This window comes from Electrophorus electricus, chromosome 1 (assembly GCF_041902795.1).
Source record: "Electrophorus electricus isolate QZ-2024a chromosome 1, ASM4190279v1, whole genome shotgun sequence".
Lineage (NCBI taxonomy): Eukaryota > Metazoa > Chordata > Actinopteri > Gymnotiformes > Gymnotidae > Electrophorus > Electrophorus electricus.
In genome coordinates this window covers 29366857-29392837 of record NC_137497.1, presented here as the reverse complement: position 1 = coordinate 29392837, position 25981 = coordinate 29366857, and the positions used below count along the sequence as shown (strand labels likewise).

The following is a 25981-nucleotide window of genomic DNA, read 5'->3' as shown; positions in this document are numbered from 1 at the left end:
GCAATCAACAATCAGGCAATAAATGGCTAATAGAAATCAGCGCCATTCACGTCACACAATTGTATACGTCGTGGTAAGAAACTAACAGAATTACGATAGTACATTGTACACTTTCAGGGCGTGTAGGTGCTGTTTTAGCAGCCTTAACCCACGTACTGCTGCGCTTGGCAGATGATAAATCATAAACCTTTATTTGCGCACTCGGTGTCTGTGGTAATGAGGAAGAAGATGACAATGATTACAATATCTGTGTCGTTTTCCTCTTTTTATTATTTTATTGTAAAGATAGAATAAAACGTATTTATTTTATACTAACCAACTTTATCACAATTATATATTCGCTTCGCTTGTCCAGCTTACAATGAAACGATGCGTCCCTAAGTGAAATGTATGTAGAAAAGCGTTCTTTTATATTGTCATATCTGTTATTAAAAGGTTACTACACCTACAACACAGTTTGCAACATGCCTTTTAATGGTATGTATGCTACCAATTAGGAGGTAGAAAATGTAAATACATCGCGATAATTATAACAACATTTATATCATTAACATTAATACTACTACTACTACTAATAATAATAATAATAATAATAATAATAATAAGAAGAAGAAGAAGAAGAAGAAGAAGAAGAAGAATAACGTAATTTTTTAATATAAACTAATTGCTTGTTTTGTAATCAGTTTGATAAGACGTAGCCTAATATGTTGCTTCTTTAAATCGATATCGTGCACAAAATGCACATCTTAAAATCCACAATAAACAGTCGCACATGTTCGGAAACTGACTCAATCATGCGTTAAACCGCGCTCGAAGCGGTATTCGGGAAGACAGACCATGTCGAAACACCCCATTCTAACCATTCCCAACCATATGGTTTATTTTCACATAGCCTAGAAGACCTTCAGTGCTTCCACATACGTTCAATATTGTCAAAGACCTTTTTTTTCCACATGATAACTTTATGTTATTATGAATATGTTTTATAAGGGTTAAATTATGCGAGAATCAAGATTTTTGCAAAGCCCTTTAAAATATTTTTTTTTTGCACATTAGCCTCCAGTACAGACCCATTCCGCCCTCGCTGCTAGATGACAGGAAAACGATGCGACATTGCATGGGTCAACTAAATTTGCTGTTCGAAATTAAATCAGTGGCAACAAAACAATTAATTAAACAAAATTAAAATTAATTAAACAAAACAATTAATTAACAGGTAATTAAATAAGTATAACCCAGAGGGAGACGCTAAATATCACTGTCATAATAACAATGCTACAGTGCGCCTAAGGGTAATAACCACCGGGCAGGAGAGAACGATTTAACCGCAAAATGCCGCACCTGTCTGCTAAGAAACAACTAATATTATTGTATTAATTATTGAAAATTAATGAAATTATTGAAAAGTTTACAAATCGGATTCTCGCAACAGCAGCAGCAGCAGAAGCAGCAACAACAGCAATAATAATAATAGATAAAATTATATTATTAAAATTGAAGTTGTAATTGAGTAAATAACAGAAAATATAACAGAAAAAAACATACGAATTACAGTTAAGATCAGAGCATTCGTTTGTGCACACTGCACACATGAAGCACACGAACTTCAAAGTCAAGCCTGAAACCCAACACAACGGTCCGTAGCTTGTGACAGAGTTTAATGACCTTCTTGACCGCTGTTGATTTTTAAAGAGGGGACGGTTATCGGAAGAAAATATTAAGTCAGACTTATTCGCGTCAGGAAAATATCTCTATCAGGGCCTGTTTGCACGAACTGTCAGTCACAATTGAACATAATTTAATGTGCATGCAGACTATTTAATGAGACTGGGGCCTGTCATAACTTCATGAGATATATTTAGAACGAACTTATGTGAAAAGAGCAATGCATGAGGCAACTGAACACAAAAGGAATACGTCTGCTAAAAATAGGTTGAAGTATGCTCTAGGAAAGAAAGCAAGTCACTCTTGGAATGGCATCAACCTTTAAATGCTTCGCAACAAAGGGCCCGCAATGAAACTACTCAAATCTCCCCAGGCATAGTCTTAAGAGAATAGCACAGGATATCTATCTATTTATTTGTTCAAACCTGAGCGACCTTCCCTTTTCGGATGTGACGCCATCTATTTTCAGAGAAATCACACGTGGACCGTCCATCAGAATCGATCTCAGTGAAAGTGCATATTAAAATTACACAAATAGCCTTTGCGCAGGCTTCCAAACTCCACTTTACACCATTTAAACGTTTTAGGCTACATAGATATGTTAGGTTAGGCCTAGTGCTGTCTGTGAACAAATTGTGAACAAAACCTTTCCTTTTTTAGGTTTCTTTGTTGATTTTTTTTTAAAATATTCGAAATGAATCTTTGGTCTGCACGAAACAGTTATTATTATTATTTTTTTAAATATAACAAAATAGTAGCCTATAGTAATTCCGTCAAATTACGTAAATTACGCATTTGCCAGAAAAGCCCGATTATCCTGGATTCTGAAAATGGCAAATTTTGCTTTTTTTGTTGTCTAATAACCAGTCTTAAAAACAACTTCATTATAGCCTCTTCTATAGCCTTCAGCAAAATTTTGTCCTGCGTTTTTCCTCCAGTCACACTCATTTTGGCTTTTACAACCTCATACCTTATAAAGTTCTGGTTCTGTGGTTATTTTAAAGAAAAAATAATAAATTCGAATTATTTTTTAACGAAATATAAACTTAGGAAGAAAACTTGTTCCTGGATATTTTTAATTGCTTCGTACAGAGTGGATCCCCCAAAATAACGTTATAGCCAAGTAATTTAAGCATATCTTATAAGCTATCAGCTTTTTTCCACATTATATTCCTGAATGGCTTTTAGAGTGGTTCATGTTTCATGTGGCTCACGTTTCTTACCTATTAGGATTGCGTCATTAACACTCCAGTGTGTGTGTGTGTGTGTGTGTGTGTGTGTTTTAAGGGAAGTGACGTCGGTTGTGTTGTGGAAGTGATTCTTTCGTATACGGAAGTTGGGATATGTGTGTTTGGACTGTGGCAGCGGTTGCAGCAATGAATAAAAAGTGAAGCTTAAATGTCGAGATAATTCGGCTGTGATAACGTAAGACAAACACACCGCATACCAGCGGATAATTGTGCATTCTGTGCGCAGCGGCACGTCTCGCTGACTGGTTAGCTAAATGGGGGAAGCGCTCTTAGCTAGGTGGCTAGCTACGTTAGGTGGCTAAGCTACGTTTTCAGCCAAATTAGTTTTTCACAAACGTTCATTTCATGTAACTAACGTTAATACAACTTGACGAATAAGCCAGGAGGGCAAACTGCATCAGATAGCTACTGCTGGCTTGCTGGCTACATGTTCAGGATTTGCTTTATGTGTAAAGGTACAAGAAGACAATTGTAAACGTTTTCGTTTTTAGTAAATTGTAGCTTGGGGGACGTGGTGGCGTGGTAGTAGGTATAAACAGATAAGATTGGCGTCGGCTGTCACAAACCTATTTGGTGACTTTTATTTAGTTTGCTAGCGGTTAGCTCTCCTGGTTAGTTAGTATTTGTTGCTTTGAACAAACATGTTTGGATAACATTTCCACGAGACATTAATGTTACTCTAATCATCTAGCTAATATGAATTAATCAAGGCCACAGAAAGCTGTTCACTGTAGTGCCAGTGTCTTGGAGAAAGTCAGTAATTTTAACAAGCGATTAGAGAGCACTGGTAAATTGGAATAATTCTATCCTACTACAATTGTGTTATTCTCGTAAGTAGCTAACTTGTTTGTCTAACTCACCATGCAGGTGTTACACTATGTCAAAGCCCAATATCTATGTTAACGTCCTATTAATCTCACATCTGTTGAGTCAGGCCAGAGGACCATTTACAGTTGTGAGAAAAAGTGAGACCTGGATTGTCATCAAGGTTATTGTTGGAAAAATCACAACTAAATTTTTTTTGTTGTTGTTTTTTTGCTGAGTAGTGGTAATTGTCTCCTCGTTTTCTCAATACAAACTTTTAAGTTAAATTATTTATTGTTTGAGTTGTCTGCTTCAGACCACATCACAATATTTCAGTAGGTCTGAGGTCTCTCTTGTGTCTAAGTAGCTCTTGTGAAATCAACAATTACTCATATTGCATGACTCTGCCTTTGCATTTTAGGTCACAGGTAGATTACCTAGCATTTTGTTGCTAAATGTCCTGATACAACATTTAATTTCTTGGTCCCTCAATTATTGCAACCCATCCAGGCCCAGAACAGCTACTATGCCCCCTCTGCCCTGAATCTGGGATGAGGGTTTGACATTGGTGTGTACTATTCAGCGTTTGACTTTAATAGTGCTGTCAAATGTTAAGGTGGTCAAGACACAGTCCTTGATGTTCACATATAGTTTGTGTATGTCTTTGGTGTATCTAAACCATTTGTTGAGTGTTGATGGCAATGAAAAATGTTGTCTTTGTTAAGAATTGAATATATATTATGACTCAGATGAAGATAAATTCATGCGGACATCTGGATGATTACAAAGGGTTTTCTTATGGTCGTAGGTTACTTTAGCTGACTGCCTTTAAGGGGTTGCCAGCTACAGTACCTTTAGTGGTTTATAACACAGGTTGTGCATTCTGTCTTCTTGAATGTTTGTCATTATTTAGTCATATTTTATTTTAGTTAAGCTGTTTAAGATGTGTAGTTTTGACTTTATCTTGAAGCCACGTATTACCATATAATGCACATAGTACTGAATGATAAACCATTCTGTATGTTCACCTGCTATTTAGATAAAGTAGGGATGTTCAAACATCAGTGAGTGTCCAATTACACTCTTGTTTCGTCTGTGTGTGTCTGTGTAGGGCTAAGGAGCACTCAGGATGCTGGAGTCTTATGTCACTCCGCTATTGATGAGCTATGTTAACCGCTACATTAAGAACCTGAAGCCCTCTGACCTGCAGCTCTCACTGTGGGGTGGGGATGTGGTGCTCAGCAAGCTGGACCTCAAACTGGACGTTCTGGAGCAGGTGAGACTTGAACCCCAAAGATTCATCATGACTTCTGTTCTGGAGTAATGTTTTGTAGACTAGGCCTGGTAGCTAAAGCTACAGCACGCTTCCTAAACTCTTGTCTAAGCTGTATATAGTCCACACAGAGTCCAGATTGACACTGAAAGGTATATCATCACTCTCTCACTGTGAAGTCTGCTGTTTGTCTTTATGCCTCTGTAACTCTAGAGTTTTTGGTGTCTAATTCTATTTTGTGACAGGCTTTGTGCTGCGTCTACTTCAGGCCTAAAATGCGGCAGCTCCAGCTACGAGATGTCAGTGCATCATGGAGCTTTTTTAGCTGTTTGATGTACTTTGTCCCCCCCAGTCTTCAAGCCCATCAATGTTTTAGGAGAATTGAGTTGAAGTGTTGGTTTTGGTCTGAGGAGCAGAAAGCGTTCTGCTTTTTGTGCGTGTATTGTCAAGGATCACAGAATCTCCCGTCTGCACTGGGAGCAGTGTTTCATCTCAAACCACAGTCAGATTCCTCCTCTGCTCTCTATCTGTCAGATGACATGAGGCCTACTTAGATGGATTTGCTAGAATATTTGCTTTGCTTTGTTATTTGGGGTACAGTGGCTTTTGCATTTGTAATATCTGGAACCAATCACTCTGCCATGTTGTGAGAATGTTTTGCTTCCCAAGAGTGGCCGAAACTGCTCTTAGAGCTCTGAGACACACACATATGCACATATACGCATATCCATACATGCGTGCGCACACACACCCGCACACACAGCAACAGAACTGCTTATTGAAAGCAGCTTTTATCCTCCCACACTGAGAGTAAAGCTCTTGTTTAGAAGTCTGCTACTAATGCGATCCTGAAATCATGACAAAAATTTTGCAAAAACGTCAGAGCGCGTCTTTATAGCCTGCAGAGAGGATGCTATGTTTAATCTGCGTAGGGATCATTAGGAATTCTCGTAAGAGGAGTTTAAGTGAAATAGTTTGGACTCTTGAACAGATGAGCTATAAATTAAAGCGAGTGCTTCCTTCCGTGCGGGTATGATTGGGAGCATTTGGCAGGGTCTGGTCTGGTACCTGCAACAGTGTGTGCATGGAGTCTGATTAGGAGCATTTGGCAGGTCTGGTGTGGGACCTGCAGCAGTGTGTGTGGAGTCTGATTAGGAGTGTTTGGGAGGGTCTGGTGTGGGACCTGGAGAAGTATATGTGGAGTCTGATTAGGAGTGTTTGGCAGGTCTGGGGTGGGACCTGCAGCAGTGTGTGTGGAGTTTGTCTCTCTGAGAGCAAGTTCTCATCCCAAAGCAGCTCACAGCCAGCTACATAAATTACTCTCCTCATGCTCTCTCAACCAGCACAAATCCACCACACTATGATTCATTTTACCAGGCCTTTATTGTAATGAGAAACAGCGTTCTTTCTCTCAGCTAGTGTCTCGCCTTTTATCTTTTACTCTTATTCACAGCACAAAGCTATGACTTATGGCCCATTTTGTATGTGTGTGTGTGTGTGTTTCTTTGAATTCATGTGTGTGGTGCAGGAGCTAAAGCTTCCCTTCACATTCCTGAGTGGTCATATCCATGAGCTGCGTATCCATGTTCCGTGGACCAAGCTGAGCTCGGAGCCCGTGGTCATCACGATCAACACCATGGAGTGCATCCTCAAGCTGAAGGACGGAGCTCAGGTCAGTAACGTAGACTGTCAAACACACACACAAACGCACCCACCCACCCAACAATGCAAACAAATATCACAGCATATCCATTTCCCCTTCTTCCATTTAGCTTGCCTGTAAATTTCCATTACCTGAAAGATAATGATAAATGACCAACTAATCGATCTTTGTGAAATGGCAGAGGGAGCATTCCTTTATATGTTCCTCTCTTCCAAAAAGCAATGGTCCTAAATCTGGTTAAATGGTGAAAACGTCTGTTTAGAATGGAATGTCATCAGTGTAGATCACGTCTGCAAAAGACCTGATTTACAAGGACCCTCAAACACAAATGTGAACATTTTGGGTGCAGGGGTACATAAGATGATTAAATGAGTATGTGTGTGTGTGTGTGTGTGTGTGTGTGTGTGTGTGTGTGTGTGTGTGTGTGTGTGTGTAAGAGGAGAAAGGAGGAGAGGGCCTCCATGGTGTCTGTACTGCGCTTGTTTGTGGAGTTGGACATACATAGCCGTGCCTTCATTACTACAGTAGTTCTGATCATCAACATCAGAAAAATACCCAAACTGAACAAACAAATCAAACCTCAATCAGACCTCTTTAAATCAGCTGCAGAATTATGCACTCAGCAGTTTGATTTATGCGCTCAAAAGCTATAGGGAGCAAGAGGAAAGACAGACACTGGCGTCCGCTGAAAGCGCAGCTCCTTTCAGAACCCAAAGATCAAAGGCTCTTCTCGTTGTCGCTACCACAGTCAAATGCTTAGAGTTCTCTTCGGGTTTCTCTCTGAAATCAGAACTGCTTTGTTCGAACAGCTGGAATCTGTAGGGCAAAGCCAATCGCTGCCATTAATGGACTGCACTCTTTCTCAGGAGCACCAGGGCCAGTTCTTAGTGAAGGCCTGAACCGGGGCCAGGAGGCACAGCTTTGGAGGGCCCCGCAGATGGGTGCGCGGTTCTCATCTGGCCCGTGTGCACTTGGCATGTTTTCTGTGCCAAAGAAGCGTCGGAGCCCGCGTTATGGCCCCCTCTCCCCCCGAATGCACACGGGCCCAGCACCCTGACACCACTTCCCTCGTTCAAACAGTTAGATTATTCTACATGGGCCCAGCCATAAATATTTGGCCATTAGGAAATGGAGAACGTGAGGTGGTCGGAGGGGGGGAGCAGGGGAGATTTATTTGTGCAGAAGCAGCGTGCAGTTACCTGCCCCACTTGTGCTGCAGTGCCCATGTGAGCTCTGCAACAGGCACAGGCCTCATATGGTTGTGCAGAAGCCTGTCTGAAGGGAAGTCAATTAGAGTTGATTATATAGACTGCAGCAGTATAGATTTGTAACACATGAGCCTGAGTGCCAAGGCTGGATATCGTCCTGTGCAGCAGCTACTGCTAGAGTGATCATGTTCCAGTGGGCTGACACTTTAATGTGGCTGTGTGTGGTGTGCACGTGTGTGTGTGTGTGTGTGTGTGTGTGTGTGTGTGTGTGTGTGTGTGCGTGCGTGCGCGCGCACACCTTATAGCTTGGGGGTCAGAGGGCTCTGCTCCTCTGAACTTGTGTAATTTCCAAACAAGTATTTGTTACAGATGTTTTTTTTTTTTTCACAAAGGCTCCTAATTTAGCTGGAACCTTTGGAAAATTGCAAATGACGTTTGGGCAAATTATGCACTGGTATGCCGACTCCTGAGAGACCAAGTCTGGAGCCGAGCCAGGAACCGAAAAAGGCAGCAGAAGCCATAGCTGGAGGAAAGAAATGAACTCTCTCTCCCTCTCTCCATCTCTCTCATTCTCTCTCTCTTCTCCCACTCTCTCTGACTCTCTTTCCCTCTGCCATGTTCCTTCTCTCCCGCTCATGCGTTCGCTCGCTCGCTCGCTCTCTGTCATGCACTCTCTCTCTCCCCTCCTTCTCACTTCCTCTCTCTGTCATTCGCTCGCTCGCATTCTCTCTCTCGCTTCTGGTGTCCCTTCAACCCGCTTTGCGCTCATTGGCCCCCGTGTTACAGCTAAACCCATTTTAACGTTTTGTGTGGCTCTGATGCCGCAGGTGTCGGACAGAGCATGTGGTGTGCTGGAAATTTCAGCTCATAGAAGTAAACTCTGCAAACGCTTCGAAGTGAGCTGAGGATCTCTTTAGCTGAAAGTGTATGTGGCACATTACGTGTGTAATGTGGAATGCCTTTATAGTTTCAAGTCTTTCATGGTTGCCTTAGCAGGCCAAGGTTTGCTGTAAGTTTTTTCGGCCCTCCACGCAGCCTCGAATGGTATGTGTGGAAATGATTAATGAGATAATTGATCTGGTTTGTTTTTGCAGTTACAGTGAGCAGCTGACTGTATTCCTGTAAAAACATCCGCAGACCTTTTGAAGTTCATTGGGAATCTGTGGAGGATTGATTAGGGGGTTTCTGAGACTTGGCATCGTGTGTGAGCGCAAGAGCGTGCACGTGAGTGGGGGCGAAAGAGAGAACACGAATATTAACTAGACCAGATCATGTCATTTACAGCTTTCAAACTGTAAAGCTAATTACAGTGGTGAGAATGAGCGTCCAAACAGGCTTTGCTACAACAGTAACAGCTTTATTCAGTTCATTAGCAAACCCCTTGTATACGTACACGCATCCTCCCACACACACACTGTCCAAGCTCTTAGCTGACACATCGTTTAGCAGGTTACTGTGGCAACGCGATCTCTCCAGCTCCCTCTCTTGTGTTGTGCGCCTGCACGTGCGTGCATGCACGCTTTCTGCATGCGTGCGTGTGCAGGAGGTTTACATGTAGAATAAGGAAAAACCTGCATCCTGTGTGCAGACCTCCGTTAAGTGGATGAAGAAAAAACAGCCGCTGGACATGTGTAATCAGATCAGCACAAACTGGATAATCTGGGTCTTTATGCTGCCGGAAATCTGCTCTTTGATTCGCTTGCATGCCCAGACCAAATAGCTTACAGAGAATCCACGGTCCAGTACAAGACGAAGGTAGGGAGTGTGGGTAGAAATGTGGGAGAGGAGGGTGGGGTCCGAGGACGAGTGCTTTCCAGTCCTGAAGGCCGTGCTTGCCCAAAGTGTAAGGTGTGAATAGTGTGTGCTTTACTAACAGCTCCATAGTGTGACATGTTTACTTTCGTCCTTGCCCTGAGGTGAACCTGTCAGACAGCCCCTCCCACTGCTGACCTCTGAACTCTAAACTGCCTGTCACTCTGCTGAACTAAGACACACTCACTCCCTGCCCCCCCTCCCCAAACTGACACACACACACACACACACACACACACACACACACACACACACACACACACACACACACACACACAGTGTTTTCACAAACTGTTCAGTAAAGTAGGAGGCAGGGCAGTTGTTGTGATTGACTATGATATTGAGTTTGTTTGTATGAAGTGTGTGGGGGCCTGCAGTATTTGCAGATGTTATTGGGCTGTTTAATTATTTTTGGGTAAATAAGAGATTCCCTCAAATGGCGTTTGTGTGTGTGTGTGTGTGTGTGTGTGTGTGTGTGTGTGTGTGTGTGTGTGAGAGTGAGAAAATCAGTGATGAGTCACTGTGGTTTTGTGGCTGTAATCCAGGAAGCTAAGCGGAGGCTGAGGGTTCTGTGGCTACAGATACAGGAATGCTGTGTGGAGTTAAAAGTGCTTCCTGACGGTGCTGACTCAGTTCTGATCAATACTGCTGCCATGATGCTCCTAATTCCGCTGTCTAACAAACTCACACACTTCCCACCAGTACACACACACACACACACACACACACAGCTCAGCATCACCAGTAGGGAGGGGGAGAAGTAGAGGAAGAAGGGAAACTGCCATTTTGTGATTTAATCCTGGTGAAAATCCTTGAACTATACTTTTGAGAAATTGAGAAATTCTATACATCTGTTAATCATGCAAGTTATTAGTCTTTTTTAAATTTTCATTTCAAAAATCAATTTTAATTTTGTTAATGAGTTTGGTTGGTTGATGCTTTTTTGATGTTTGGTTGATGTTTTTGGTTGGTTGCGGAGTATGCTTCATGTTCATAAATCCATGGTGTAGAGAAGAATGTTGGTGTGTAATTGCTGTAGTGGTGTTCTGTGCTGTTGCTGTGGTATGTGGGTGGTCTCTACCTCAGACCCCCACAGTCACGCCCTTCCCCAGCCCAAGCCCAGTTCAGCGCTCCACCATCATACACCACTAGTGTAATTCTGAGTGTAGAGAGCACAGACGTTACTGCCGGAACCTGCCTAAACTTAGTAACTAAACTTAGTTTAGAGAACTCATCATGACGAGAACTGAACTCAGCTCAGAAGACATTACACTTAGATTCAGTTTTCCAAATGCTCATCTTAGTTCTCGACTAATAAGAGTTTTGTTGGCTTGACTTTGCAGGTTAGACTGAATACATATTGGCGGAGTGGTCCCATTAGAGTTTCAGTGGGTTTAAACGGGCAGGATTCCAGAGTATTTCTAGCTGTTGCTCTTTTGTATTTTTGAAAAGCTGATTCTGAAACAATGGAGCTACTTGACACGTCAAGGATGATTTGTTTTCAACAGATCCGACAATAAATCCATAAAAGTATCATGCTTAACATTAAACATATGTTGAGTGTAGCATTATTACATGTAATTAGGACTGAATTGTACATTAAGCGCGGATGGGATCATCAGACCCAATCCTGTATTAGCACTAACAATACTAATGATGATCCTTCATTTCCATAATCCTAGTAGGCTTCATTTGTGTCTGGAAAACAGAGATGTTTGACTTACTAAACCCAGGCCGTAGTGTGGCCAGTGGATGCTTAAACTGTGCCTTGTTCACATTTCTACCTGTGCTGTGGGATTGAGCGGATATGCTGGCAAGTTTCTTATCTAATATCTGTGCTTAGTACTTGCACTGAACATTTTCGGTCACACCTATAGTCAGCCCTTTATTTATAAATTTTTTTGTATTATTTGAAATTTTTTTAATTGCAGCGTTTTGGCGATGCGTCGGAACAGCACGCACGCACGAGCGCACACACACAGACACGCGCGCACGCATATTTGCTAAAACCTAAACAAGCTTTATTCTTATGAGCGAGAGCCGTCGAAGGGGAATGTTGTCAGTAATTATCCCGCGTGTTGGCGAAAGAGAGAGAGAATGAATTTTGAAGGCGTGTATTTAACTGGAGAGACAATATACATTGTATGCTTCGTGAATGATATCGCCCGCCTGATGTTAATCACATTGCTGCTTCAAGTGACCAACATGAATATACATGAATTATAATATACATGTGTTATAATTAGTGCCTAATTGCTTAAAACTTTCACAAATATTTAGTTATTATTTGCAGCTGAGAGCTGAAATGGATACTAAAAATGTAAAAATGATGATGGCTATGTGTGTATATATAATGGCTTTGTGTGTGCGTATGTGTGTGTGTGTGTGTGTGTGTGTGTGTGTGTGTGTGTGTGTGTGTGTGTGTGTGTGTATATATATATATATATATATATAGTGTGTATATATACACACCGATGTGTGTATATATATATGTATATTTGTGTGTATATATATATGTATGTATATGTGTGTGTGTGTATATATATATATATATATATATATATATATATACACACACACAGTGTGTATATATATATATATATATATATATATATATATATACACACACACAGTGTGTGTATATATATATATATATATATATATATATATACACACACACAGTGTGTGTATATATATATATATATATATATATATATATATATATATATATATATATATATATACACACACACACAGTGTGTGTATGTATGTATGTGTGTGTATATATATGTATATGTGTGTATATATGTATATATATATATGTGTGTATATATGTATATATATGTTTATGTATATATATATGTATATATATATATATGAGTGTATGTATGTATGTATATATATATATGGGTATATATATGTTTATATGTATATATGTGTATGTATATGTATACATATACATATGTGTATGTATGTATGTATATGTATGTATGTATGTATGTATGTGTATATGTATATATATATATATATATATATATATATATATATATATATATAAAAACACACACATGTAAACATATATAGTGTGTGTGCGTGTGTGTGGTGGTAGTTTTTTTGAAGCGTAAACATGGCACAGCCCTTTGTTTGGTGTCTGGGGAATTTGTCTTGATGCCTACAAACAGAGCTGCTTCAGATTGGGTAAGAAATACACACACTTCTGTTTCTGTTATAACAGAAGATGCTTTTACATTTTTTCTTCAATATCTGAGCTCCCTAAGAGTTTAAATCTGAGCTCCCTAAGAGTCATAAATATTTTCCCCGTCATATGAAATTAACTCCGCCAACATGATTCTCATCCTGAGACATTCATAAATGCACGCCAGCATAATGATAAAGCACAACTCCCGATACACAGCAAAAATTCACGTGCGGCTTTTTTTCCCCTCCAAACACAAAAAAAATCCATCCTCCATATTCACCGCACTTTATTATTTAAAGTAAATAAATAAATCAACAGAATGGATACTTGTATGGGTGTTTGATGTCATTCCATACCCTCAATAGTCTGTGTGCTAAAGTTGAGAGGGGTGAGACTGGTAGTGGAAAGGCAAGCCTACTGCGTCTCTCCACTCCAGGAATGTTTAACATTAAGAATTAGAAATTAACGAGGGCTTTCTTAAAATTGCTGTGGTTTTGGGTTGGGTTCATAGTTTTCCACAGCTCTGATGATGTGTGTGTGTGTGTGTGTGTGTGTGTGTGTGTGTCTGTCTGTGTAAGTGTAAGTGAGTAGTGCTTTATTGTAACACATTGCAGTTATTAGCTGCTGTGCCAGGGCAGCTAGAATACTTCACATCTTAGGCGTGTGTGTGTGTGTGAGAGTATGCGCATGTGTCTGTCTGTGCGTACGTGAGGCTAGCCTGCGGTTGGATGATGGAGACATCTGAAGAAGTACAGCGTCAGATCTAAATCAGGCACTCTGTTTCATTCAGTCCAGTCCTCTCCGCTTCACACATTCTCTTGCACTTAAAAAAAAAAAAAAAAAGATTCCTCTCTTCACCACCCAATCTGAGCCACACATCAGACATTGTCGCTGTCTGGTGTGTCAGTGCTGACTAAAGGCACTCCTGCAGGCCAGATCATGCAGAGCCTTCTGCAGTGAAAGTGCCCCTGTGAGTGCACAGCCAATAAAAAAACCACACGACTTCAACCAGTCAGTCAGTAGTATGTGTTATTTCGTTACTTTGTTATGCATATTTAATATTTGGAAAATGTGGTTCATGCAATTCTCAGGACAGTACACAGAATGGATTGGAAGGTGTGGGTGGGGGGAGGTGTGTGTAGCAGGGAGAGGGTGTGTGGGAAGGTGTCTTCTTTAGCTGTTCTGCGTGAAATGCTGCTGGTGAAACACTACAGACGTTGAACAGTACCGGCTCTTTGCGCCCGGTCTTGCTCTGTCTCTTCCACTACTCCGCTGAGTTTGGCAGGAGTGACTGTTTTGAGGTTAGCCACACGCTAAGCCCTGCATGGCTACTGTGTCATAAACACTAGGAGACTCTCTGCTGGCTTTACTTGCTAAGATGGGAAGAAACACTCTCCTCCGTTTATGACCTCTGCTGCGCTATATTCTTTACGAAACATTCTTTACTACAATTTTCTCTACATCTCAATCTCTACATCTCTTACTACAGTACACTGCAGTTACTCATACATATATACATATATCCACAGACACACACACACAGGTTTGAATATCCTGACAAAATTTCAACAATTAAGAAATTAAATCCTAGTTAACTCCTTCCATAACAGTAGTTAAAGACTATTTCTGCTGGCCAGGTTTAGATTTATCACTGTGCATGTGTTTGCGGCAGACAGCCAAGCACTTGAAACATTGAGAGGTCCCGGCTGAGTTACTTTTCAGGAGAGGAATAAATCTCAAGAAATATGAAGGCTGTAAATCATCTGGAGCTGCGTTTGAACAGTCCTGAGATAAACGGTTGCCCCATTCAGAGGCAGCTGCCTCCTAAGGTACCTTATTTTGGCCAAATTTAAAGGGAAAATGACACATGTAATCCTCTGTGAATGTGGTCCCATAATGTTCCCAGTGCAGCGCTCCATGCATGTTTGTGAAAACATGGCGGAGGAATGTTGCTCCGACGCCAACCAAAAGTCAGTAAAAGTAAAATGCGATTGTGCTGATACGAGCTCAGCGATCATAATAGCGATCGTAGACTGCCAGGGAACTTTTGATCAATGCTGCTAGCTAGCTAACAAACTACAACTGCAGAAAAGAGGGAAGGCTTTAAATTACTTCTCATCCAAACTGCAGAACAATACTGGGGCTTGGGGATAATTTGTAGAATAGCTCTCACTTTCATAAAATAGACCAAGTCTGAGGCACTGGAAGCAACAATAGCATCTGTAAAATCCAGCAGACATTGATTGATTGATTTATTTTTCCGGTGGAAAATCCACAGTAATTTTAACTGGGCAAAGGCCAGAAGGTTTTTGGAACTCTTTAAAGGCCCTGCACCTGCGGTGTGCCCTTCCGCAATCTGTGATCCTAAATCAACGTGGTTCTCCAGAGGTACAGTCCAGTCACCCTAAAAGAGGATTACATGAGGAATTCGGTGATGTTAAGGGAGATTCCAAACTGTAGGGAGTGAAAATGTTCAGTTGGAAGGGAGTCTCAAACTGCACGGGGAGTAGTGAATATAAACAGTTTTTCACTGTGCAGGAAACTGACATGAAGGTTTACCCATCAGTCATTGCATGTCTCGTCAAGATGAGTTGAGCCTGTTGTCTCATTTCTGGACAGCATCAAACAAACACGAATATGTTAGAGCTCCCTAGTGTGTAATATTGCACAGATTTCAGCTGTCATTGATGTGGAAGTGTCCTGTACAGAAAAGATGCCAAATCAGCTGAAAATTGAATTTATCTTACTGACTTTTACCTAGTTCGTTAATGTTTATCATGCAGTAAATCTTGGCTACATGAAGCTGTTTGGTCAACATCCACCAGAAATTTGTTTTACATGCAAAATATGTCATCTTCTGTGTGATGGCACATCTGGGCATTCCCCATGAAGGGACTCAATCAAGTATGTATCCCCTCCATACTTCACCCACTATAGGTCATTAGTATGTAGGGAATACAAGCGAGCAGAATGCAGCTATCCAGTGGTAAGGCCATTTCTAGAGTGTACTGGGCGATATGGATTTCACATTTGGTATTTCTCTGGCAGATAATTAATACAAAAAACTGTTGATGAACATGAATTTAACAAACCCCATACAAGCTTAGATATACAGGCTAAGATACCATTTTGATGCATCATAGAAGTTATCCACTAAAGTTAGTTTAAAGTGTGTTTAATGTTAGGGAGCAGGTCTGGTTTGCTGGTAATTTTTTGGTGGATAAAGAATATAGCTAGAATTGCACTAGTGCCTTATGAGTCTGTAAGACTAGAACTGTATTAAGAGTGTACGAGACTGACATGTTTAGAACTGTGATTATTAAGAGTGTAAAAGACTGAAATGTTTAAAACTGTAATTATTAAGAGTGTAAGAGACTGATATGTTTAAAACTAAGTATTAGGAGTGTAAGAGACTGACGTGTTTAGAATTGTAATTATTAAGAGTGTAAAAGACTGAAATGTTTAAAACTGTAATTATTAAGAGTGTAAGAGACTAATATGTTTAGAACTGTAGGTATTAGGAGTGTAAGAGACTGATATGTTTAGAACTGTAAGTATTAGGAGTGTAAGAGACTGACGTGTTTAGAATTGTAATTATTAAGAGTGTAAAAGACTGAAATGTTTAAAACTGTAATTATTAAGAGTGTAAGAGACTAATATGTTTAGAACTGTAGGTATTGGGAATGTAAGAGACTGATATGTTTAGAACTGTAAGTATTAGGAGTGTAAGAGATTGATATGTGAACCACCTGCTCTTTATTTTCTTCTAAAGCTTAAATTGGGCTTGGAGTGTTTATGCAGTGTTCTGCAGTAATGACCTTTAATCTGTAACATCATCCATTACCAGCAGCTTTCACTGTTTACCAGATTAATCTGCTGCGGTCCAGCTGCGTGCGTGTGTGTGTGTGTGTGTTTGTGTAAGGCTGCACATTATTTCTTGTTATTGAGAAGGGAAAAATGGTTTTGAGCAGCGCAAGTGCCTGGTTTTGAAAGCGATCCAGTGTCGGAATCCCCGCTCAGAATCCAGGATGTGACTGTGCATCACGTGCATGCTCTTAAACCAAGTGAGTCAGCCAGGAATGAGATGTTGTGGGATTCACTGGATGTCTGAGGTGGAAGTGGGAGAAACAGCCCTCCATCCAAACCTCTCTTAAACATGGCAGCAGCTGCTGCTGCTGATCTTCCATTAAAAAGTCCTCATTTTATCCACGTTGGGAGTGCAGAAGTTGGCCTTGCCCCACTGGTCTCTCACTTCTCTGCCTGACCCTGGAGCTGTGTGTGTGTGTGTGTGTGTGTGTGTGTGTGTGTGTCTGTGTGTGTGTGTGTGTGTGTCTGTGTGTGTCTGTCTGTGTGTGTGTGTGTGTGTGTGCTTTCATGCAATTTTAGTGACTGTGTGTGCGTATGGCTCAATCTGTATGCCACACAATTGCCGTGCTAAGAGAAAATAAACAGTGAAATCTGAGCAGCCTTATCTCAACCAGACCCACAAGAGTCCTTCACTCTCATACAAACATGCGCGCACACACACACACACACACACACACACACACACACACACACACACACACACACACACCTTCAGCTTGCTCCAGTGCCCCTGCCCTTTGTCCTCAGGACATCAGTTAGTTGTGAGCTTGTTAAACATCCCCTCTCATTACTTGACTTTCGCTTGGCTACAACAGGACAGCTCTCCATTTAATTAACATATCATTAGGAAACACTCCGTTTCAGAAAGCATAATGCCAGTTGGTTCTCAGGGCTACACCATATACAGTGGAAACAAATCTGTGTTTTTGCTGGTGAGGAAATTTGTCCTGAGGAAGCTGAAAAGAGTGATGATGCCTTTATGTGTGATTATGGATGTTTGTTGTGGTTTCCGCCAGTGTGAAATGGTCTACCAGTGGTTTGAGGGACCGCAGCAGTCTGCTTGGCTGCTTAGGTGCGTGCGTGCGTGTGTTTTGTTGGGGGAAGGGGCCACACTGATCCCTTTATTGTCTTATAGCTCCTATGTAATGCCACTCACCTCTGTGCGCTTTGGGTTCAGTATGGATATGTTATTTTTCCTTTGATATGACATCAGACATAAATGTTGAGTCTGCGATTGGTGGCCGTGGCAGACCCCGTTGTGACCTAGCTGACTACTCCCACACAGGCCTTTCCTGGGCCGCGGTCTAGTTACTCAGGGCATGCAGCCTCTAGGCAGGCTCTGCATAGCCATTAGCTCCTTCCCTTATGGCTTACTGGGGGCGTTTCATTGTATGCAGTGTCAAGAATGTCATGTGAGGTTCTTGGAGTGTTTAGGCTGTCTAAGGTGTTTAGATTATGGTGTGTTGGGTGTTTATGGACTTTGTGTTTATGGATTATTTATGTATAGGTTGCCTTTCCCTACATTGGCTCTGCTACACTATGGAGAAAACAGACTTTCAGTAAAGAGCTCATTCACGCTTCACTTATGTCACAAATCTAAATTGCAGCAGCCTGCGTGTCCATACCAGCCCGTACCGCACATCGAGAGGAGAGATGACCGAACACTGCTAAATGAGGTGTGAGCAATCAAGCTTGCTCTTTCACTGCCTCTCGCGCTCTCTTTCGCTTGCTCTCGCTCTGTGTTGTAGTGCAGCACTGATGACTTATTTATTATTTCACACGGGTTGTTTACCAGTTCCCACTGCAGCGTGGCGAAGGAGCGTGTGTGCATGTGGGCAGACTTGTTGTAAATATTTTTTGCTGCTGCTTTGTTGGCCATTTTAGCATCGCTCTGTTTACGTTCACGCCAGGGCAAATTGCATTTTCACCAACTCCCTAAATGATGCAAAGCATCTTTAAAACGTAATCTTCATTATTCACAAGCAGCCGACTTGTTTAGTTACAACAGCAAGAGAGAGGGAGGGGGACGCAGAGAGGATTGTTGCGGCCGATTGAAGCTGACAGCTTGCTTGTTGATTGTGTGTGTGCGTGTGTGTGTGTGTGTGTGTGTGTGTGTGTGTGTGTGTGTGCGCGCGCATGCGCATACATGAGTGGCCTCATGCGTGCATCAAGGTTCCATAGTCCACATTCTTTTGGTGGGGATAATTGTGTGCTGCTGTATAAGCTGGGAAATAGGAAATAGTGACTAAGTAGAGCTTAACTAATGACTGTTTTGATATTTGAATAATCTATCAATTATTGGAGCGACTAATCAATTATTGTGGGTCATGCACTTACTTAATGGATCTATCAGTTTTTTAATATATCTTGAGGTTTTATTTTTAGGTGCCAACTAACAAACGACAGAAGTATGCCTTCATTCAGAAGTACATATTTGTTTACATTTCTTACTGGTCCAAAAGGTAAATAAAAGTCCTATATTTTTTTCTCTTTGACAAAATACAATGATGAACCAAGTCGCAGCAATAAAATATAACAATATTACAGCACTTTCCCCTTATACCCTTAATTTGGATCAAACAGTCCAACCCACCCAAACAAAGGGCGAAGACAGAAACATGTGCAGCTGGCATATGTTCTCTTCAAGGCATATGTCAGGCCAGAGAGGACCTTTAAGTTTTTAAAGTCTAATACTCCATTAAAACAATGTACACTCAAGCCATGTTTGTCTTCTAGATTCCAGAATCCTGTGTAGATATCGAAATGTGCATCAGAATGTGTTGTAAAGAAATGGTGGCCCCCCCAATTTATCCAATTTCACGATAAATGGAGGTATGAGTTAGTAGGGCCGTCACTACAAAACACCTTTAAATTCGTTCAGTTCGTTTGAATACAGCCTGCATAGTGCACACATGCATACACACGGATTGAAGGATTTCTTGTGATTTAGAAAGCATCAGATTCTCCCATGTTTTCTAAATGTACTATCAGCTGACACATTCTTCAGCCATAAACATTGCCATGACAAGGCAACATTTAAGATTGTATATTTAGGGCATATTTAAGCACTACTTTATCAGTCATGTAAAGCAAAAAAAAAAAAAACCTGCTACTACTACAACTAGTAGAAGTGCTGCTAGTACTGATACTGCTACTAATACTGCTGCTATTACTACTACTACTTGTGCACCTCCTACTGCTGCTACTACTACTACTAATGATACAGTTTATGTAGATTTAAAAAACGTTACCATGATTGACAGAAAATGGCAATTAAAACAGACGAATATGCACAGTAGAAATTAATAAAATGAAATGGTTAATAAAACCACTTTACCCAATAAAAGTCTAACAAAGTGAAAATTATAGACACAGTAAAAGGCAATAGTAAAGCAATACATTTTGAGAATGTTTTAAAAGTGCTCTGTCAGAAGATTGACGGTTTTCAGGGCCATATGACTTCAGTCTCCACTCTACCAGGTGTTTACAGATATAATTTCACTAAAATACACTGTGTGCACAATTATTAGGCAAGCTGTATTTTTGAGGATTCATTTTATTATTGAACAACTACAGTGCTCTTGGTCAATCCAAAATGTTAATACACCTCAAACCTGAATATTTAAGAAAGTAATAGTGAGGTTTTGGTTTGGAAGATGTATGTGTGCATAAATATTGGGCAACTGTTACTGTGCAGAATTATTATGCAACTAAATGAAAAATGGACATTTTCCCATCTCACTTTATTTATTTTTATCTGTTATAGTGAGAATAATAAACAAACAACTTGGAATTTATGAATAAACATTTCTGACATTCATGGAGTCAGTTTCTTAATCTGTTGATGGTCAACTTTTTGTGCAGCAGCAACCACAGCCTCCCAGACACTGTTCAGACAGCTGTACTGTTTCCCTTCACCGTAAGTCTCCTGTTTAAGAAGGGCCCACAAGTTCTCAATAGGGTTTAGGTCAGGTGAGGCAGGGGGCCGTGTCATTATTCTTTCATCTTTAAGGCCTTTACTGGCTAGCCACACAGTGGAGTACTTTGATCCATGCGATGGAGCATTGTTCTGCATAAAAAGCATGGTCTTCTTAAAAGATTCAGACTTTTTCCTGCACTACTGCTTGAAGAAAGTGTCTTCTAAAAACTGGCAGTAGGTTTGGGAGTTCATTTTGAGTCCATCTTCAACCTGAGAAGGTCCAACTAGCTCATCTTTAATGATACCTGCCCATAGCAGTACCCCACCTCTACCTTGCTGGCGTCTGAGTGGAAGTGGAGCTCTGTGCCCGTTACTGATCCAGCCACAATGCGACAGCACTTAAGGACAATGGGTTCCTGTTCGCTTCGCTTTAGATTGTTCTCAAATCTTTGGCAGTTAATTTGCGTCTTTTTTTTCTCAACACGTTTCTTGTGAACCTGTTGACTATTTGCAACACCATAGTTGATGGTTCTGTGATCACGGCCAAATATCTTAGCAATTTTATGAGTGCTGCATCCCTCTGAAAGGCTTTGTACAATTTTTCACTTTTCAGAGTCAGTTAAATCGCTTTGGGCCATTTTACATGAGGAAAAGAAGCTGCCTATTAAATATACACACCTTGATATAGAGTGTTGACCTCCTTAGGCCACACCCTCCCTCATTAAACAAATACACATCACCTGATATGCCTAAGTCCAATAAGCTTTCAAGTTTATACAGCTTTGAGTTTAGAAAATATGCATACAATTGATGATATGTCTAGAGACTTGGGCTGTAACAATACAAATATATTTTTAGGTTTGGTACCATTTTCAGTTCTGAGGTCAAGGCCGATTTTTGATTTCAAACTATTAAATGTAAAATATTTATTGATTCTGCAGATCCCTAATACAAATTTGATTTCAAAACAAAAAATTTGCAGAGTCACTAAAAAAGTAATCTAAAAAACTGCAGTTGAGACTTAAACAACACAAACCCCTGAACTGCTTCATATAAAGCCTTCTATGGTATATAATTTTCATTCTGTTTTGAACTTTCTTTTAAATGTCCAATACTTGGAGACAGGCTACTAAATAAAGGGCTTTTTGCTGCTGCTATCTCTCATTGTGCTACACGTCAGGATTCAAGCAGCAGCAGCAGTCCGTGCTCAGTCTAATAGATTCTCACCGAACGGCTCGTGTTCACACGATGCTGGCATCCGCTACAGGACTGGTTAGGGCAGGTGGCACACAGACCCCTGGCCCTGGTCTTGGCCCTGGTCTCACCCCAGCGCCCTGGCCCTGGTCTCGCCCCAGCGCCCTGGTCCTGGCCCTGGTCTTGGCCCTGGTCTTGGCCCTGGTCTTGCCCCAGCGCCCTGGCCCTGGCCCCGGTCCTGCTTTAGCACGCTGGCCCTGACCCTGGTCTCACCCAAGGGTCCCGGTCCTGCCCCAGTTCTCGCCCCAGCGCCCTGGCCCTGGCCCCGGTCCTGCCCCATCACTCTGGCCCTGGCCCTGGCCCTGGTTATCGCCCCAGCACGCTGCCCCTGGCCCCGGGCCTGCCCCAGCACGCTGGCCTTGGCCCCACTCCTGGCCCGGGGCCCCGGTCCTGCCCCATGGTGCTCCGCTCCCTGCACTTAGTGCTGTTATCTTTCCTCCTAAACCAGCTCCAGCTCTAAATTACCTGAGGTGCCTTTACTGCTGTTTATGGTACTGCTCATCTCAGGAGAACTGCAGCTCTCCTCCTCCTCTTTTCTCCTCTGGTATACTTGCATTCCAGCAACATGTATACACACACACACACACACCACACACACACACACACACACACACACACACACACACACACACACACACACACACAGAAGCCTTGCTTTCATCCTGGAATTAGAGTTTATTTATACAGCCCATGAGGGGCTATAAAAGCTGCAGTATAGCTCAAAGTGCCTGTTAGGCCTCTCTGCTCCTCTCTCCTCTACTGTCCTGTTCTCCGATGGAACTTGTGCAGCAGGTCCAATATGCTCTGTGTGTGTGTCTGTAGGATGAGAACGAGAGCAGTGCTTCCAGTCGGAGTGTGTCGGAAAAGAGCGTGCCCAGGCCTCGGAGAGTGCAGCAGAGCCCCACCGACCCTGACTTACCCCCAGGTGAGTGAGACCTCTAGCCTCACACACACCCACACACACACACACACCCCTACCTTGAACCGTCTCTTCCTTTATCTCAGAGTCTTTCTCCTCTCCAGATCAGTGCTGGGGTTAGGGTTTGCTCAGTGTTCATTTGTTGGTCTCCAGTCACTTGAAGAATCTCTATGGCTTTTACCAGGAAATTGCCACATCATTATCTCTTGCAGTCCTGAATACTAAGACCTGGTTCCTGTAAATGGATTAAGCCTGGTCTTGGACTAAACTGCAATGTCAGTGGTAGTTCACCAAAAACACAATTTATGCTTAGTTTTTATAAATCTTGGTCTGGAAAAACAGTCTTAAATGTTTAACTCATCCAGAATCTATGAGGAGTAGAAAGTCTATGAAGTAATGATATTTTTAACATTCCTTAATTTAAAAAAAAAAATGCAGTGATCTTGAGAGAGGCTAAAACTCAACAGTTTCTACTCATAAATCAGATTTGAACATTATCGCACTGTTGTAATAATTTGTATAAATTTGGAGAGCTTTTACGAACCTATATTACAGATAATTTAAGCAGAGTTGGGAAAGCACCTAATTTAATGTGCCGGTCAGAGAACAGAAAATGGAGTTTGTAACTTTAATTTGTTCCAAGGCAGGGTAGAAGCACAGAACAAGTGGTGTGTAGGTGTATGTATCTTATAATTACCAGAGCAATTATAATGCCTACTAATTTGAACATACAGTATGCACTCTACATTATGTACTATAATCGACATCACAAGCATGACTTTATTGTGACTTTTTAGAAACATTTAACACGTTTTTTGCCACTCTTTTTTTTTTTTTTTACGGACGTTCTGCCTCAGCAGGAGTGTTTTGAACCCATAAGCACGATGTTTACTGTAGACCTGTTAACCGAAGAGAAGCATGGTCTGCCCCTTTGATGTTGCAGCTGCATAAGCGCTTTGTTTCATGGCACAGCGACGGTGCCAAAGAGCTTAAAATAAACATTCCCAGTACACACCACACAAAGCCACTATACTTAACAATAAACATTCCCTGTACACATGACACTAAGCCACTACACTTATTCTCTTTACACACCTTACTTGCCCACTACATTTATGAAAGTTTGCTAGATGAAGACTGAAACAGTTTGCTTTTCAGAAGCACGATGAGGTGCTGATGTCCACTGATTGCATCCTCACTAGGGGCTTTGTTCAGGACTAGTGGTGGTCTATGTCCTCACTAGGGGCTTTGTTCAGGACTAGTGGTGGTCTATGTCCTCACTAGGGGCTTTGTTCAGGACTAGTGGTGGTCTATGTCCTCACTAGGGGCTTTGTTCAGGACTAGTGGTGGTCTGTGTAGTCACCCAGGGCTTTGTTCAGGACTAGTGGTGGTCTATGTCCTCACTAGGGGCTTTGTTCAGGACTAGTGGTGGTCTGTGTAGTCACTGGGGGCTTTGTTCAGGACTAGTGGTGGTCTGTGTAGTCACCCAGGGCTTTGTTCAGGACTAGTGGTGGTCTATGTCCTCACTAGGGGCTTTGTTCAGGACTAGTGGTGGTCTGTGTAGTCACTGGGAGCTTTGTTCAGGACTAGTGGTGGTCTGTGTAGTCACCCAGGGCTTTGTTCAGGACTAGTGGTGGTCTATGTCCTCACTAGGGGCTTTGTTCAGGACTAGTGGTGGTCTGTGTAGTCACTGGGGGCTTTGTTCAGGACTAGTGGTGGTCTGTGTATTCACCCAGGGCTTTGTTCAGGACTAGTGGTGGTCTGTGTAGTCACCGGGGGCTTTGTTTACGACTAGTGGTAGTCTGTGTAGTCACTGGGGCAATAATAGCACAAGATGTTTTTGGAGGACGAATTAAGGCTTGCTCTTTAGACTCGACCAGAATAACGAGAACTTGCCATGGCAGTCGAAACTCGGTCTCTCTAAAAACAAAAAAAATCCCGTGTCACTGCATAGTCATTCTCTTCTAAGGGTGGCGCGTGCTCAGTCTACTAGTGATGCCGTTTGTAGTGCTTAGGCTACTGTAGTCACAGTCTAACCCTTCCTTTCTTTATTAATGCAGTATTTTTAATTTAATTGCTTTATCTTAATTATTAACCTTTATACCTTTTCTTACATAAAAATACAAACTTTCTTGCATATAAAATTGGAGTAAGATGTTTGTGACTTATAAATATGATAATAATGCACCAGTTCATGACAGTTATATGAGTAAAGCCTTTGTTAAGGTCTCGATCATCGAGTCTCATTTTACATAAAAATGACACATGATCGACACATGATTAATTGCTGCTGCTAAAGAAAACAAGTAAAAAAAACTTTATGGTTTAAGAAATACAGAAATATAGCACCTGTGACAACTTGCCTCTCTCACATGTAAACTAAATCACTCTCAGTTCGGTTCTGCATTATTCATTCATGGCTGTATTGAGTTAGGAGAGGAGTGGGCATGGTGGGGAGATGATAATGAAATCCACCATATCCATGTTCAGACATCAGAACCAACAGCCAGACAGTTGCCCACACAGTGGCACACGGGGTGGCAGAGTTGGCGCTATTGACTGACAGTTTGTTGTAGTCACAGTATTTTGGCCTGACATTCGTGTTTTGTGCGAAACACACAGAGACTAATGGAATGGAATGCCATCTGAGACTAATATAGATATAAAAGGTAGAACAGACATGGCCTTGTGACGGATATCGCTGGCCGTGCTCCAGTTGAAGATCCCAGCAGAAGGCTCATTGTTTGGCTCCTGGTCTTGCTTCATGCTTTCTGGTGCTGCAGAACGGGCTGGAGACCTTCTGCTAAAGGAGAACATGGTGGCTTTTATTGTCAAATATGATCTAAACATTCAGCCTCTGACGCCAAGCGCAGAACTACAGTCCATAACTGCATTTCTCAAGAACATGGCGACGCTTCATACCAGGGGCGCGCCTCTGTTTAGCCCTGTGGTGATTCCTTTCTTCTCTGTAAACTCCTGATTTGGCTACCTTTTGAAATTTTACGCTACGAGCGATGGTTAGTAGGAAGGTTCTTGTTTTGGCCCAAATTACATGGCTGAATGTGGATATATGACAGCAAACCTCACATACTTTTAGCACAGTGACAGTCTGACACTGATCATCATGCTCCTTCTACTGCATGAAAAC

General features: G+C 41.6%; 1 protein-coding gene across 7 annotated transcripts in view; it reads left to right on the top strand.

Moving 5' to 3' along the window:
- The first annotated feature begins 2956 nt into the window (after positions 1-2956).
- vps13b (vacuolar protein sorting 13 homolog B) overlaps positions 2957-25981 on the top strand; it is a 220605-nt gene continuing 197580 nt past the window's right edge. For all 7 annotated transcript variants that reach the window (XR_014123789.1, XM_081714207.1, XM_035525873.2 and 4 more), the window contains exons 1-4: positions 2957-3090; positions 4831-4995; positions 6521-6664; positions 22737-22839. Coding sequence is in view for 6 of the 7 variants with exons in the window: in XM_081714207.1 (XP_081570333.1) it covers positions 4849-4995; positions 6521-6664; positions 22737-22839 (394 nt within the window). In the remaining variant the exon portion in view is untranslated. The remainder of the gene's footprint in view (positions 3091-4830; positions 4996-6520; positions 6665-22736; positions 22840-25981) is intronic.